At 37.8% G+C, this 13411-nt stretch overlaps 1 protein-coding gene across 15 annotated transcripts in view; it reads left to right on the top strand.

Moving 5' to 3' along the window:
* Positions 1-13411, top strand: part of CACNA1C (calcium voltage-gated channel subunit alpha1 C) — a 696460-nt gene that overhangs the window by 59985 nt on the left and 623064 nt on the right. For 8 of the 15 annotated variants that reach the window (XM_075941249.1, XM_075941274.1, XM_075896561.1 and 5 more), the window contains exon 1: positions 9268-9962. The exons of 1 other annotated variant lie outside the window; for it this stretch is intronic. In XM_075941249.1, the coding sequence (XP_075797364.1) occupies positions 9914-9962 (49 nt within the window). In that variant the 5' untranslated portion in view covers positions 9268-9913. Of the gene's footprint in view, positions 1-9266; positions 9963-13411 lie in introns of those variants that run through there. 6 more of the 15 variants (XM_075941259.1, XM_075896550.1, XM_075896633.1 and 3 more) reach the window with 1 other exon arrangement.

Consider the following 13411-nt stretch of genomic DNA (forward strand, 5'->3'; position numbering starts at 1 on the left):
TTAGTTGGCCTGAATGTTAGGTGAGCTGGTGCTGAAATGCACTCTTCTGTTAGGTGTAGATGATAGCCTTCCATTCCTGGACATTTGGTTTCAAATCTAATATAGCTGCCCATGAAAATATTTCTTTAATCTTGTGTGCCTTTCTTAGATCACATCAAAAAAATCCCCATTTAGTTTAATACCATTGCCCGTCAGTATAGCAGAGGGTGTTGGTAGAGTGATGAATTGTACTTCAGTCCTGAATTGTAGCACCCTACAAAAACTAAGGGTGCTACAATTCAGGACTGACGTACTCTGAGTGCTAGGTTGTTGTGATTTCTTTCCCCCTCCCCTTCAGTAAGGAGAAATAAAGTCAAAAGAATCCTATGAAAGATTTTATGAAGTAAAACAAAAGTCCCATATTATATGAATCATTTCATAAGCATGTTTAATCCTCTGGCGTAAAAGCATACATTGTCCAAAATGAAAAGCTGAAATTCTGTATGTAAAATCAGTAACACAATAGCTAAGTCCTCACTCTATTAACTATACTTGTCCTACCACTTTCTGGAACTGATAACTAAAGTGAATACAGTAATTTGCTTTTTCAGCATATAGCCTATTACTAATATACACTGATTGTCTAAAAATTAACAAAATTCTCAACTGTCTTGTGTTCCATAATTTTACCCCAATTTTCTACCTTTTTAATGCAAAGAACTGTGACACAACGTTGTTCACAAAATCGGTCTTCAATTACCTTCAATTTTAAATGCTAAAAGCATTAAATTGTATTCCATCTGTCTCTTAAGGGTATGTCTACACAGTAGTGTTACTTTGGAGTAACTGACTTTATTCTGAAATAACATAATTTGTGTCTACATTACAAAGAATTATTTTGACATAATGTCAAGCGGATTTCTTACTCCAATTCCTATAACCATCATTTTACAAGAACTAAGGGAAGTTGAAGGAAGAGTGTTCTTCCTTCGACTTCTGGCTGTATAGACAGCACTAAAAGCCAAAACAATCTATTTCTATTTAAGCTACACAATTGACATAGCTCAAGTTGTGTAGCTTATTTCATCTTTAGCCCTGCTGTGTAGATGTGCCCTTACTTGCTCAACTTATGACCTTTTTATTTTGTATTGGTCATACTGGCTAACTAGTGGGACAGTTCCATATCTTCTTTGGATTGCTTTTTTGTATTTTTGTGTGGCGCCATTGGTTTGTTAATTAGATCAAGCCAGATTTCCATTGAGATGGAAATAAGTAGTATCAACAGACTACTCTGTCAAATGCCTTCAAAACCTTCTTCATTGGCTTTTGTAATTTTATTCTTTGTGGAGTCAATTTAAAAAAAAAATAGGTTTTTTTTACATAGTACTCCCTCATGCTCTCTGTAAATTTCAATTATCTTATGGTAGTGATTTACAAATAAATTCAGATATAATATTTTTGAGAGGTCAACTAAGTATTAGGAAGTGCCCTTTTTCAGTCAAGTAAACAAATTTGTGAAGAATATTTGAACTTCCACAATATGTTTTTAGACTATTAGGTGATCGTAATAGTGTGCAGAACCAGCCACATGCTAGAAGTTTAGTTATACTTCATTTTATTCTTGTTATGTGAGTAAATGATGAATATCTCATTGTCATAGTATTCTTTGCATTTTTGGATGGCATCAGCATGTTGTGCATAATATTCTGTAGTTTTTAAATAAAGAACAACTATTATTAAATTATGCATTTTTCATTGTATATCTGCTTGTAGACTTAATGAAATCATATTTCATGTTTGACCAACCATCTTGCATTAATGTCAATATTGATTCTTTCAGTGCTGTAATTTTTCTTTTCCTTTACTTTCAGCATCCACTAATGGGTCAATCTATTTGAGAAGATCCAATTCTAAGTCCAATCATTCCTCAGTTACACTAAAAGAGTGCAACATTTTTTTTAAATTCAAGTCTTTGCAGCTCAGTTTTTATGGCATAGTCACCAACTATTCTTTGTAATTTTGTGAGGAACAGAGATTGCTCAGGAAAGGAAATAACCAAATGCTTTTAGAAGTCATAGCACAACATATTAAATCAGTATTGTGTCCAGGTGTTGATGATGAAAAAATAATTGAAAATATCTTGGTTGCAGGATCATGAAAATGTACCTATTATCTCTTCAACTTCATTTTCATTTAATGATTCATTTATTCTTTAAGATTTTTGCACTTCTTGACGTGAGCACCAATCCTTTTCTATCTTTCTATTTACCCACTCTTCACAATGTTTACATTTAACTTAGGGTAATTATCCTCTTTATTACCTCAGTCTATTCAAGCACTTGTTTCCTACCTCTTCTTTCAACTTTAGGCATGTTAGATAAATTCATACAATGATACGTAGTAATCATCAAACATTAATATTCTGTTTGCAGTATTGATCAGCAGCTCTCACATTTTGGCTAGATCTGCAATCAAAGCCAAAGTAACTCTGAAGATTGCTTACTGAAAATTAAGATGAGCTAAACAGCTTTATATAAAACATTTTAGATGTGAAACCTTCTTTCCAGAAATTTCTATATTCTAGCAAAGCACACCTTGTTTAACATTTCACAATTACATCCACTCCTGTTTCCTCTATATAAAATAACAATTGATTCCACTCAGTAGCCACTACCTTTTCCAGTCATATGATTTCACTCATTTACTTTCTCAAGTTCTAGACAGTTGTCTTTCTTATAATTTCCTAACAGACTTAGAAGGCCTAATAATGTGGGTACTCCCATAGTTTTCTTTTTTAATTTTTATAGAATTGTTCGTAAATTGGCATGGTGAAATTAGTGACAGAGATTTGGAAGACAAATAAAGCTTTAGTCATAAAAGTCTTCAATTTCAACTGGATTTGTGTGGCTAAATTCTCTAATTGACTGAATCTCAGTGTTTTTTGGTTTTGTAAAAATTGTAAATATATGTAATAACCTAGTAAATATTTCACAATACCAAAATTTAAAAAGATAAAAACACAGAGAAATCCTGAAAACATCACTGGATTTTTTTCTAAAAACAATAACAAAACTCTGTATTTTATGTAAGTGGTAGAGCTGAAAGTTTGTGCACTTGGCTACATTTTGAATTGTTAGTTTTAGTGGACATGAACATAAGCTACATTTAAGATACAAAACATTTTAAAAATCCAGTGTTTATTTTAGATGTAAGACTTCTTGATTAACAAGTAGAAGGATGGTGTGGAGGGTTTGGCAATCATATTTGTAGGAGATGTGGAGCTGGAGCTAATGACAAACAGTATGGAGGATAAAATTAAAATGAATAATCTTGATAGATAGATAGAAAAATGGACTGAAGTCAGTAAACTGTAATTAATTTAAGTTAAATGCAATGTGGTCATGCCAGAAAGAATACTCATGCCCACCAATACAGAGCAAGGAAATATTGGTTAGGAAGTAGTAGCATAGAGAAAATCCTGGGTTTTAAAATAGGTAATATATTGAATATGAATCCACAATGAATTGCTGTCCTAAAATACAAAGGTTATGCTGAGCTGTTTTAAGAAAATCATATATTATCAAAGCAAGATAATTATTTTGCTGTACTCATCACTAGTTAGGTCATTGCCCTCAGATTTAGTCACCCCATGCTTAAGAAGATAGACACTAGCCAACAACTGAAACCATTAAAGGCCACATTTTCAAAAATAGAAGACCAAGATCCATGTGCAAAATTTGAATTTTGACTTTATCTCATTTCGTCTTTTATTGAAATCAGTGGCAAAAATTCCCATTGTCCTCCATGTGAGCAGCAGCAGACAGTTATATGTTTCTTATACTCCCAAACTGCCTGAGCTGCAAGAACCTAAATCTGAAAATAAACTTGCACCATTAGCATACTACTGCAGTGATCTGCACAGGTCTGAGCTGTCCCTGAAAAAATTCATTTTTGTATTATGAGCTTTCATACCATTTCTGAAGATAAATATGTATGTTTTCCTCTTGGAAGAATTTATCCCTTTGTGGTTTTATAATAAAGGAATAACTATCAACTATGGTGTGAAGTTAATCTACTAAAAATAGGACCAACTAGATAACTTTTATGCCTGCTGTTCTCAAACTTTAGCAACCTGACAACTCGCACTTTGATTTAATTTTTTTTCTTGGATTCCCAAACCCACCCCATTTAATCCCACCCTCATTTTACCCCACCCATATCCCTCCCTCCCTCCACTCCTGCCTGTCCTTTTCCCGGTTTTTCCCATATCTTCCCCCACCTGTGCCCCATCCCCACTCCTCCCCATCCTTTCCAACACCTCCTGCTTGCCATGGATTAGCTGTAGCCTGACATGCAAGAGGCACAGGGAGGACAGGGGAGTTGTGGGAAGTGTTGATCAGCAGGGCCTGCAGACCCCTTGAAGTACTGCAGACCCCAGTATGAAGTCAGTAAACAGTATGAAGTCAGAAAAACACTGACTTGTGCAATAGTCTTCCTACATAAATAAGGGAAAAACTAGTCTAAGGAGTAATGAGAGTACTTAAAAGATTGTCATCAAATTTCTTTAAAAGTGGTTGTTAATATTATTATTTTCCAAGGATCTCTCTGTTTTTACACCATTTCTTTCCCAGCTCTGACATAAAAAAACGGAATCACAGTAGCTGATTACAAGCCACAGAACCCATGCAGGTAGATGTAACTTACGGGATAAGAACTGATGTTTTTTATGTGCATAATACTCATAATATTTGGGAAGGGAGATGGAGTACTGCATTGTTCGGCAGAACAAATAAAGTCATGCTACATAATCTATTGCTCAGATAATCTCTGCCACTTTATAACTTAATATATAAGCAGTTTCTCAGAAATAAATACCCATCTAACTATATATATATTGCCTTATTACTATACCTGAGCACCTCACAATTACAAATAAATTTTATCCTTACAACCCTCCTGTGAGATAGAAAGCTCCTATCCCCATTTTAGAGTGTGATTAGAGGCATGTGATAGATTAAGTAATTTGCCTAAAATAACACAGGAGGTCTGTGATTGAGAAGGAATTGACCCAAGTCTTGGAGGCTTAGATTAGTGCCTGTGAACTAGACTACCCTTCTTGTTGGGTAAGTTGTTAATGGAAATACATATTTAATAGAGAAAATTCAAAGAGAAGCATTCAACTTTCTTATATATATATATATATATATATATATATATATATATATATATATATATATATATATATATATATATATATATATATATATATATATATATATATATATATATATTATTATATATATATATTGGACAAGGTGCTTTCTCTATGAATCTTTATATATATTATATATATATATATATTATTATATATATATATTGGACAAGGTGCTTTCTCTATGAATCTTTCTTTTTTTCCCCTTTGGCTGAAAAGGGCTAGATTTGGTTCTGTTTGGATAGGCAGCAGTACTGGTTTTCTAAGCATCAGACAACCATCAGTCACTCAAGAACAATTCAAGTCCCCCTGTCTTCCTCTGAGTGGAACATTCTGACTTTGGTGTCTTGCTTAGAGGTGACCAATTCAGAGTACTAATGTCCATAGCCAGCTCCCTAGAAGGGCATTAGAGTCCTATGCTGCCACGACTATACTTCCAGGCTAGTTGTTGAGGTAGGGTACTTGAGTGTACTTATTTTCATCTCTCTAATGGTAGCTAGGGGATAACAGCCTCCTTCTCCCATCAAATGGTGAAGATTCTCCTTTAACTCAAGCAGTCTGTGTTTTTGTGCTGAAGATCTCAGGTTCCAACCCTGCTGTCTTGTACTGGGGATCTTTTCATTTGCATTTCCCACTGCTGTATTATATTTAAATGGTCTAGGTGAAATACTTCCTGGTACAGATAGCTAGAGTTGCCAGCCCTCCGGGATTGGTTTGGAGTCTCTGGGAATTAAAGATTAATCTTTAATTAAAGATTGACATGTGATTAAATGTCCAGAAATATGTCCAACCAAAACTGGTAACCCTACAGATAGCTTGTAGGGTTAGTAATACAGGCAGTCCCCAGGTTACATACAAGATAGGGACTGTAGGTTTGTTCTTAAGTTGAATTTGTATGTAAGTCGGAACTGGTACATATTGTAGGGGAAACTCTAGCCAAACATTTCTCCAGAGCTCAGTTTTATTCTCCCACACCTCACTTCCCTCAGTCCTTTATTCTCAAGCTGAGGTGTCTGCTGAGAAAAGCCGCTCCGCGTCTCCCTGGTCTGCTGGGAGGAAGCAGCTAGGGCGGGGTTGCCTCACCCTGTTTGTAAGTAGGATCCATGTAACCCGGGAACTGCCTGTACATGGTGCAACAGTGTACTTGGATTATTCCCGTGTTAGGGAAATGTGGTATAATCATCATTACTTTAAATAGTGATAGAAATGTAGCCGTGTTAGTCTGGTGTAGCTGAAACAAAATACAGGACTATGTAGCACTTTAAAGACTAACAAGATGGTTTATTAGATGATGAGCTTTCGTGGGCCAGACCCACTTCCTCAGATCAAATAGTGGAAGAAAATAGTCACAGCCATATATGAACTTTTCTTGGTGTTTAAATTAAGGGTGTTTTTTTTAGAAAAGTATTTGATGGCCAGTGTCCTATATCTTGACTGTCTTTCATTACCATCATGTCTTTATTTTAAATATACATTCACTTCTATCTTTTATATAGTAAGTTATTCATATCATAGATGTCAAACCGGAAACTGCTGGTTATAGTAAAACTTATTTATGCTAACAAATTAATGCAGGCTAATATTCTAGAGTCTTGCACTATTTTCTTCTGGACCTTTTATTTTTGGGGAGAGCCAATTGGCCCCCCTCCCCACACCCAAACAAAAGTCCAGAAGAAAATAGTGCAAGACTCTAGAATATTAGAAGGATAAAGACTGGAGAAAGAGCTCTGTGGGTATTAATCAGCTCATGTATGTGCTGTAGATGCATGTGAGCAAAAAGCAACACAATGTTGGTTAGTGGCTGACATTTGTCCAATGCTTGTTGAGCATGTGAACCAGTAAGGGTCCATGATGTTTTACAAATGCCCCAAGAAGTGTTTGATCTCAGTGCAGTGATGATCAGCATTCTCCTGTCTGCTTCTTAAAGCTATGTCTACACAGCAGCATTATTTCGGAATAATTAACGTTATTAGGAAATAACATAGTGCGCGTTTCCACAACAACCATTTATTTCAAAATGATGGCTAGCTGGAGGACTTCTTACTCTGACTCCTGTAACCCTCATTTTATAAGTAGTAAGGGGAGTCAGAGGAAGAGTGCTCTAACTCAGACTTCCTGCTGTGTAGACAGCACCAAAAGCTGAAATAAGCTATTTCAACTTAAGGTACGCAATTGACGTGGCTCAAGTTGCATAGTTTATTTTGGCTTTAGCCCTGTTGTATAGACATGTCCTAAGTGACTGTCCATGCAAGTGATTTTTTGGGGGTGAATCGTGCAATTCATGGTTGATTCAATGGAATGAACACCATTTAGGATGGTAAGAATTCCGGTTTATGAAGAGAACAATAGAACATATTTATTTACATGCAAAAGTAAGAAACTGGAGACACTGTTCAGTTCTTTTTCAGTCCACGGGTATATTAAATATATTTTTGAGGGAGAAGTTTTTTTCTCACAGGTAAAAAGCCAACTAGAACTGCTAATGAAAGTGAATGTAATATATAATCATTCCAACTCAAACTATGATCTCACCTGGTTTCATGAATTAAATTGGGTAAGTGTTTGGATGGGACACTGAGATGAAATCTAAGTGCTGGAGGAAGTAATATTTTTGTTTTAGCTGGAGGCATTCTCTCTTCTGAGTCCATATTAAATCAATGCCTCACCATGTACTTCTGGAGAATTAGTCCAGTGCCTCGCCATGTACTTCTGGAGAATTCTGGGGAAATGTACTTCTGGAGAATTAGTCTCTTCAGTGCCACCTAAAATGGAAGTCCTGGAGTAGTTAAAAACCACAGGAACTTCTTTATGACAGGCCAGTGTGAGGCCCAAACTTTAATTTTCATAATTGTGTTTTGTCTAGCTCGGTTTCCCTTATAGTTCCAAGTGGATATAATATTCTCTTCTCTTCCTTTCCCAAATAGATCTGTTATATACATGTTGTGTGCTGTTATGCTCTGAGTCTCCTCCCAGAGATACCCAGAGTTTAGTGGTGGATGAAAGATTCCTAACACATAGACATTTTGTGAAGCGCATAGAGATCCATTTGGAGGAAAGGTAATAAAGGTCATTGTCATTTAAATCCCAACTACATTGGGTAACCAATCTCAAAATATACAAACAGGAAAATCCTATCATTATAGCTTAATTGAAGGTGGATTAGAAAGGAATGGAAAGCTACATGCATGTTTAAGCACAATGAATCATGATGCACGTACGATGCTTATACATTGATCATCTATAACTATTACAATCTTGCATTTACAGTTTTACATGTAGGACATAATGTTCTACAGGTTCACTAAACTCCAACTCCATATATTTTAGTTTCCCCAATCAGCACAATTTCTAGCCTTATTCTTGAGAGGGGTATTTTAGAACTCTGCATCTCTTGTTTAACATGGCAGCTCTGAGCGCCCAGATACATTTACCATGTACTGTATTCAGTTCACATTCTGTTTGAAAGAAGTCATGTCAGTTCTCCGTGGAGGTCCTAGTATAGTGGGCTAGATGACAGGGATAATTAAGAAGAGTGGTGGGATACCCCAACAAAGCACTGTTGTGCTTCCACTAAGGATTTTGAAAATCCTAGCTTGATTAATCTGTTTAAACATCTGTGCGTCCTCTTGTCTGTGCAACTTATCCCTCACTATCCCTTTCATCCTCCTCGGTGTATTGTGTTTGTATTTTAGTTACGTAGCACCCTGATTGTAATTGATCCGGCGTAATCACAGCTCGTTCCGATGTTTTGTTAAACGCCGTTGTATGAAGCAGACGTTAATATCTCCGCAAATCTATATTGTCCTCCTTGAAATTCAGATCACAGATGCATTCCGTGGTGAAACCGCAGGGTAGAGCTCACAATTCTGAGAAATCAGATTGAGGAGGGGGTAATGGAAAGCTGTTCTAATTGCGGTGGAATTCTTGGAGCGTCTGCAATGAAGGCGCTGGAGCTCGGTTCCGCCAAGCTCTGTCAGTCAGTCTGTCTATTGATCTCTCCCCCCCCCCTTCCCCCACACTTTTCCAGGCAGCCAGATCCAGCTTGCTTTCTTGACGTCATGTCTGTAGAAAGGCTTCAGCAGGCGCAGTGAGGGGAGCGAGCATGTTAAACTTTCAGATCAAGTCAGCCGGCTCCTAGCACTGTGCACGGGGGTCTGTGTGCTGTCGCTGCTGCCGCAGCTGGAACATCTGGAAGCGTTCAGTGCGTCTGTCTGTCTGAGAGCGAGCGAGAGGGAAGTGAGTGTGCTGAGGGAGGGGAGGGAGTGAGGGGCTGGGATTACGCTCTCTCTCCCTCTTCCTCTGCAGAAACAGCTCCCTGCCAACAGAACGCGCTCAGAATGGCTTTGAAGAGGAGCAGTAACCTTTGAACATCTCCCCCCTCCCTCTCTTTCTTACTCTTGTGACTGATGGATTTAAACAAGAGACATTTAACCCTTTGAGATTGGTCCTGGATGCTTTTTTTTTCTCGTTTTCCCCCCTTCTTGCTCTTTTTAAAATGGTTTAGCAGCCAGAGGTGCTGTGCTAAATTCTTGGAAGGGGCCCGGATGTACTGAGGATGCATTGCAATTTCACTAAAGGAGGCAGTAGTGGAAAGGATCAGTTTTTGGTGTTTGATGCAATAATGGGAATCAGGTAATAATAAAAGGGGAAATACGGCAGCTCCATTCTTCCTTGAATTTTACCAAGCCGCTATTTGGAGGGATTAATTTGGACTCATTTTAAATGGTCAATGAAAACAAGAGGATGTACATTCCAGAAGAAAACCATCAAGGTAAGACTGAGGTTTCCTTCAAAGGGTTCATTCTGTCCATCTTCTCTATAATTTCAGTTTACGCCGCTGCTGCTAGAGTCAACGAGAGAAGGGGGAATAGCGAAAGAAAGCAGCTAGACACCAATTTCTATTCCGATCATACTGATAACATTGACAGATTTGTTGCAGTGATCTTGGTTAGAGTATCCGCTGAAAAATCCCTATGGGAGCATGTGTTTCATAAGAAATACCAGGAAAGGAAAAGTTGTCCAAATCCCCCCCTTTAAAAAAAATAACTGAAGAATGGAAAAGGGACAGTTTGGAAGAAGGCTAAGTGATTTTGCTGTGCAGCTTGGCTGTTACGTGTCAGAGGCAGATTACTTGCAGTACAGCCTGGATTAGGGTTTTTCACTAGTTAATATCATACCAGTTCCTCCAAACAAAAATCTCAGTACAGTTTCCCAAGAAAGGGGAGCCCTCTCTTTCGCGTTTGGCTATTTCTAATCTAACATCCAAGGGAAAAGGATGAGGAGTTATTTATATATCTATACACACACACACACACACACACGTAGTATGTAGGAGATGTAGAGTGTCAGAAAGATATGATGTAGCACTGTATTAGGTTTAAATCAAAGTTGGGTTTTACTTTTTGTAGCGAATTCTCAAATGGCTTGTGTTCTGATTGTCCAAATTTTGGATTTTAAGACACGTTAGTTCCCTTTATAATTAAGAAGCGCCAGCTACCTCATATTAAAACTTTGTTGATCCAACTCTAGAAGTCGCCCCCCCGTTGGCAGCTGCTATACTTGATGTTGTTTTTATCCTGTAACCTGCAAGTTCTCAATCTCCCTCCATTCTCCTTCCCGAGCAGCATTTAACGCACAAATTGTGATCGCAGAACAAATAGAGCCATTTCCTTCCCCTGAAGAGAGAGGGGTCTTTGGGGGGTAGTAATGTATCGAGGTGTCTATATATCCCCATTTGTGATCAGCGTCTCTTTCATCCCCACTAAACCTCCCTTCATTGCCAGATAAGGAAGCTTCTCTGTTTTAGTGGTGCGTACTTACACCTTTGGTGCCAGAAGCTAACTTGTCTGTCTCTAAATGCTGCCCTCTTTCCTACTTGCTTCTGCTGTTGCTGGAGAGGGATTTTCCCCTTAAATACCGTAATTTAATAACTCGATTTGCCCAAAGCGCCTCGAGTCATTTGGTGAGCCACTCAATTTGGGACGAGGAGGGCAGTTTGGGGGTCAGGTTATTCTGTTCCTGTGTAGCTCCCTTTAGCTGGGGAGAAAACACCCACGGTGCATCTGGGTGAGTTGTAGTCGGTTTCAGCGACCAAATGCCCAATTAAACGCAGATTCAGAAAGAGAAACAAACAGGTCCCCCTCCCCCGCCAAGTGCACCTCCAAAATAAGGTGGGCGGGGCGAGGAATCAGCCCCGATCTAAAGTGTGCTCTTTTTTGTGTAAGCCCCAGTGCTTTACACATGCATTCGGCGGCCAGAAGTGGATTTCTCCTTTAGTGCCAGAGCTGATCAAGTGGACGAAGAGCTCAGCCTTCACAGCAATATGCTAACGCTATGGCAACCTGAATCCAGCTCTCTACTTATCAACTGCAGCGATTATATAATTGGAGGAGCAGTTTTGCATCTATCTTTGGATTCAGATTCTCAGGGCTCCCAGGTGGAAGAACAACTTCAAAAGCAAACAGAAAATCATCCAAACTTGGAAGGAAGTTTCTTTCCCTCAGAGGAGTGGAACTGACATTTATTCATTTAAAAAAATTATTTTGAAGTGTAGGGAATTTGTTATGTTAAGATGGATTTGCAGCCAATAAAATGGGTGGCAAAGATCGGTGCCCGGAGCAAACCAGTCTCAGCATGCAATGGAGTAATTAAAGCAAACACTGATTCTAAAATGAAAGGCAAAGATTAAAATGAGTGCAAAGGAAAGCCAGGGGCTATGATAGTGAGCTGTTCTTCTCATATAAGGCTTAGAACACTAGAGTGTCTTAGCTTTACATTCCCCAACTGTTGACAGCAAGGAGGGTATTCTGGTTACTGCCAATAAAAGATATAACTTTGTCTTAGAAATGTGAGTGGCATGACTAGGCCTCTTCTTGTCATAGGTGCTCTCTGCTTATGGCTATATCACTTGTCTTTCTTTCTACCCTAATGGTCTCACACTGTGGAGCCTGGATAACAAATGAGCCAAATTACTTACTATTCTTCATTAAACAAATGTAAAAAATCCTTTGGTCAGGGAGAGAAGATCAATGATTACAAAGGTATTTTTGTTCTGAATACACTGGTTTCTTAACCATAAATATGTATAGGTTTATAATATACTTGTATTAACTTTATTAGTGTTCTTGAGAAAATTGATGGTATATTTTCAACTTGTAGTCATGTAGATGGGTCTGATATATTTTCTAACTCACTTTTGCACTCACATCCAAAGAGGTAATGGAATTGTTTTAGCTAGTAATACTGTTGCTTCTTGATGCTTAGGTACTTTTCGGTTTTTAATATTCTACACATATTTGAATAACAATTATTCATTGTAACCTTACAGTATATGTTTATTTAAGGAGAAAATAAAAAACAAGCACAAGAAAAATTATACAGCTAGCTACATCATGGCAAATGCACTTATGGGACTTGGAGTATTCTGAGATGGTTATCGTTACCGTATCCCATCATAGAACTGCAATTTTAAAAATCCATATCAAATGGAAATCCATTTTGCAATCCTTTAAAATGCACAGGGAATACAATGAATTGATCTGCCCTTTGGTACTCCTAGTTTGAGTCTCGGGTGTAGTTTAAACATGTAGTTTAAATTTCAGTGCTTATGCTTTTGGCATAGAGAGGCAGGGCATCTTTCTTGGTGAGATTTGCTGGACAAATAGGAAAGGAAATAAAACTGGTGGTTGCTATTTGTTTATTTAAAAAAATAAAAGTTCAGTTGTTGGGGTTATTAAGGTGGACATGGGAGAACTTGGACTGTTTAAGTACTGCCTCTTCCAGAAGATGGCACTACAGGGCTATGGAGTCAAGAAGTCCTAAAAGAAAGATAGAAATATATGACAGGAAAGAAGTCCAGGTCCACCCAGTCCATCTTTTGGCTCTCAGCAAGAATATTTGGTTTTCAGAAAGAAAGTCCATATATAGCATTGATAGTTAGGTATCTATCCATCCATCCTATAATTAAATTCATTAGTACAAAGACGCCCTGCTAGGTCATCTATTCTGCACAGTAATGATCCTCTGAGTGAAAATCCATTTTTGATATCAGGTCTAAACTGTTCTTAGTGTTCAGTCAGTCTCAGATTATGCCTTTGGGTTTTGTCCTTATTGCATAATTTGAAAGGATTCCTACTTGCTCGTTGTGGGACTCCCTCTGGTATTTTAAAACCATAATTAGGTCTTATTGTAGCCTCCTTCTTTTCTAGGCTGCACGTATTT

Source organism: Pelodiscus sinensis, chromosome 1 (assembly GCF_049634645.1).
Source record: "Pelodiscus sinensis isolate JC-2024 chromosome 1, ASM4963464v1, whole genome shotgun sequence".
In the NCBI taxonomy this organism is placed as follows: domain Eukaryota; kingdom Metazoa; phylum Chordata; order Testudines; family Trionychidae; genus Pelodiscus; species Pelodiscus sinensis.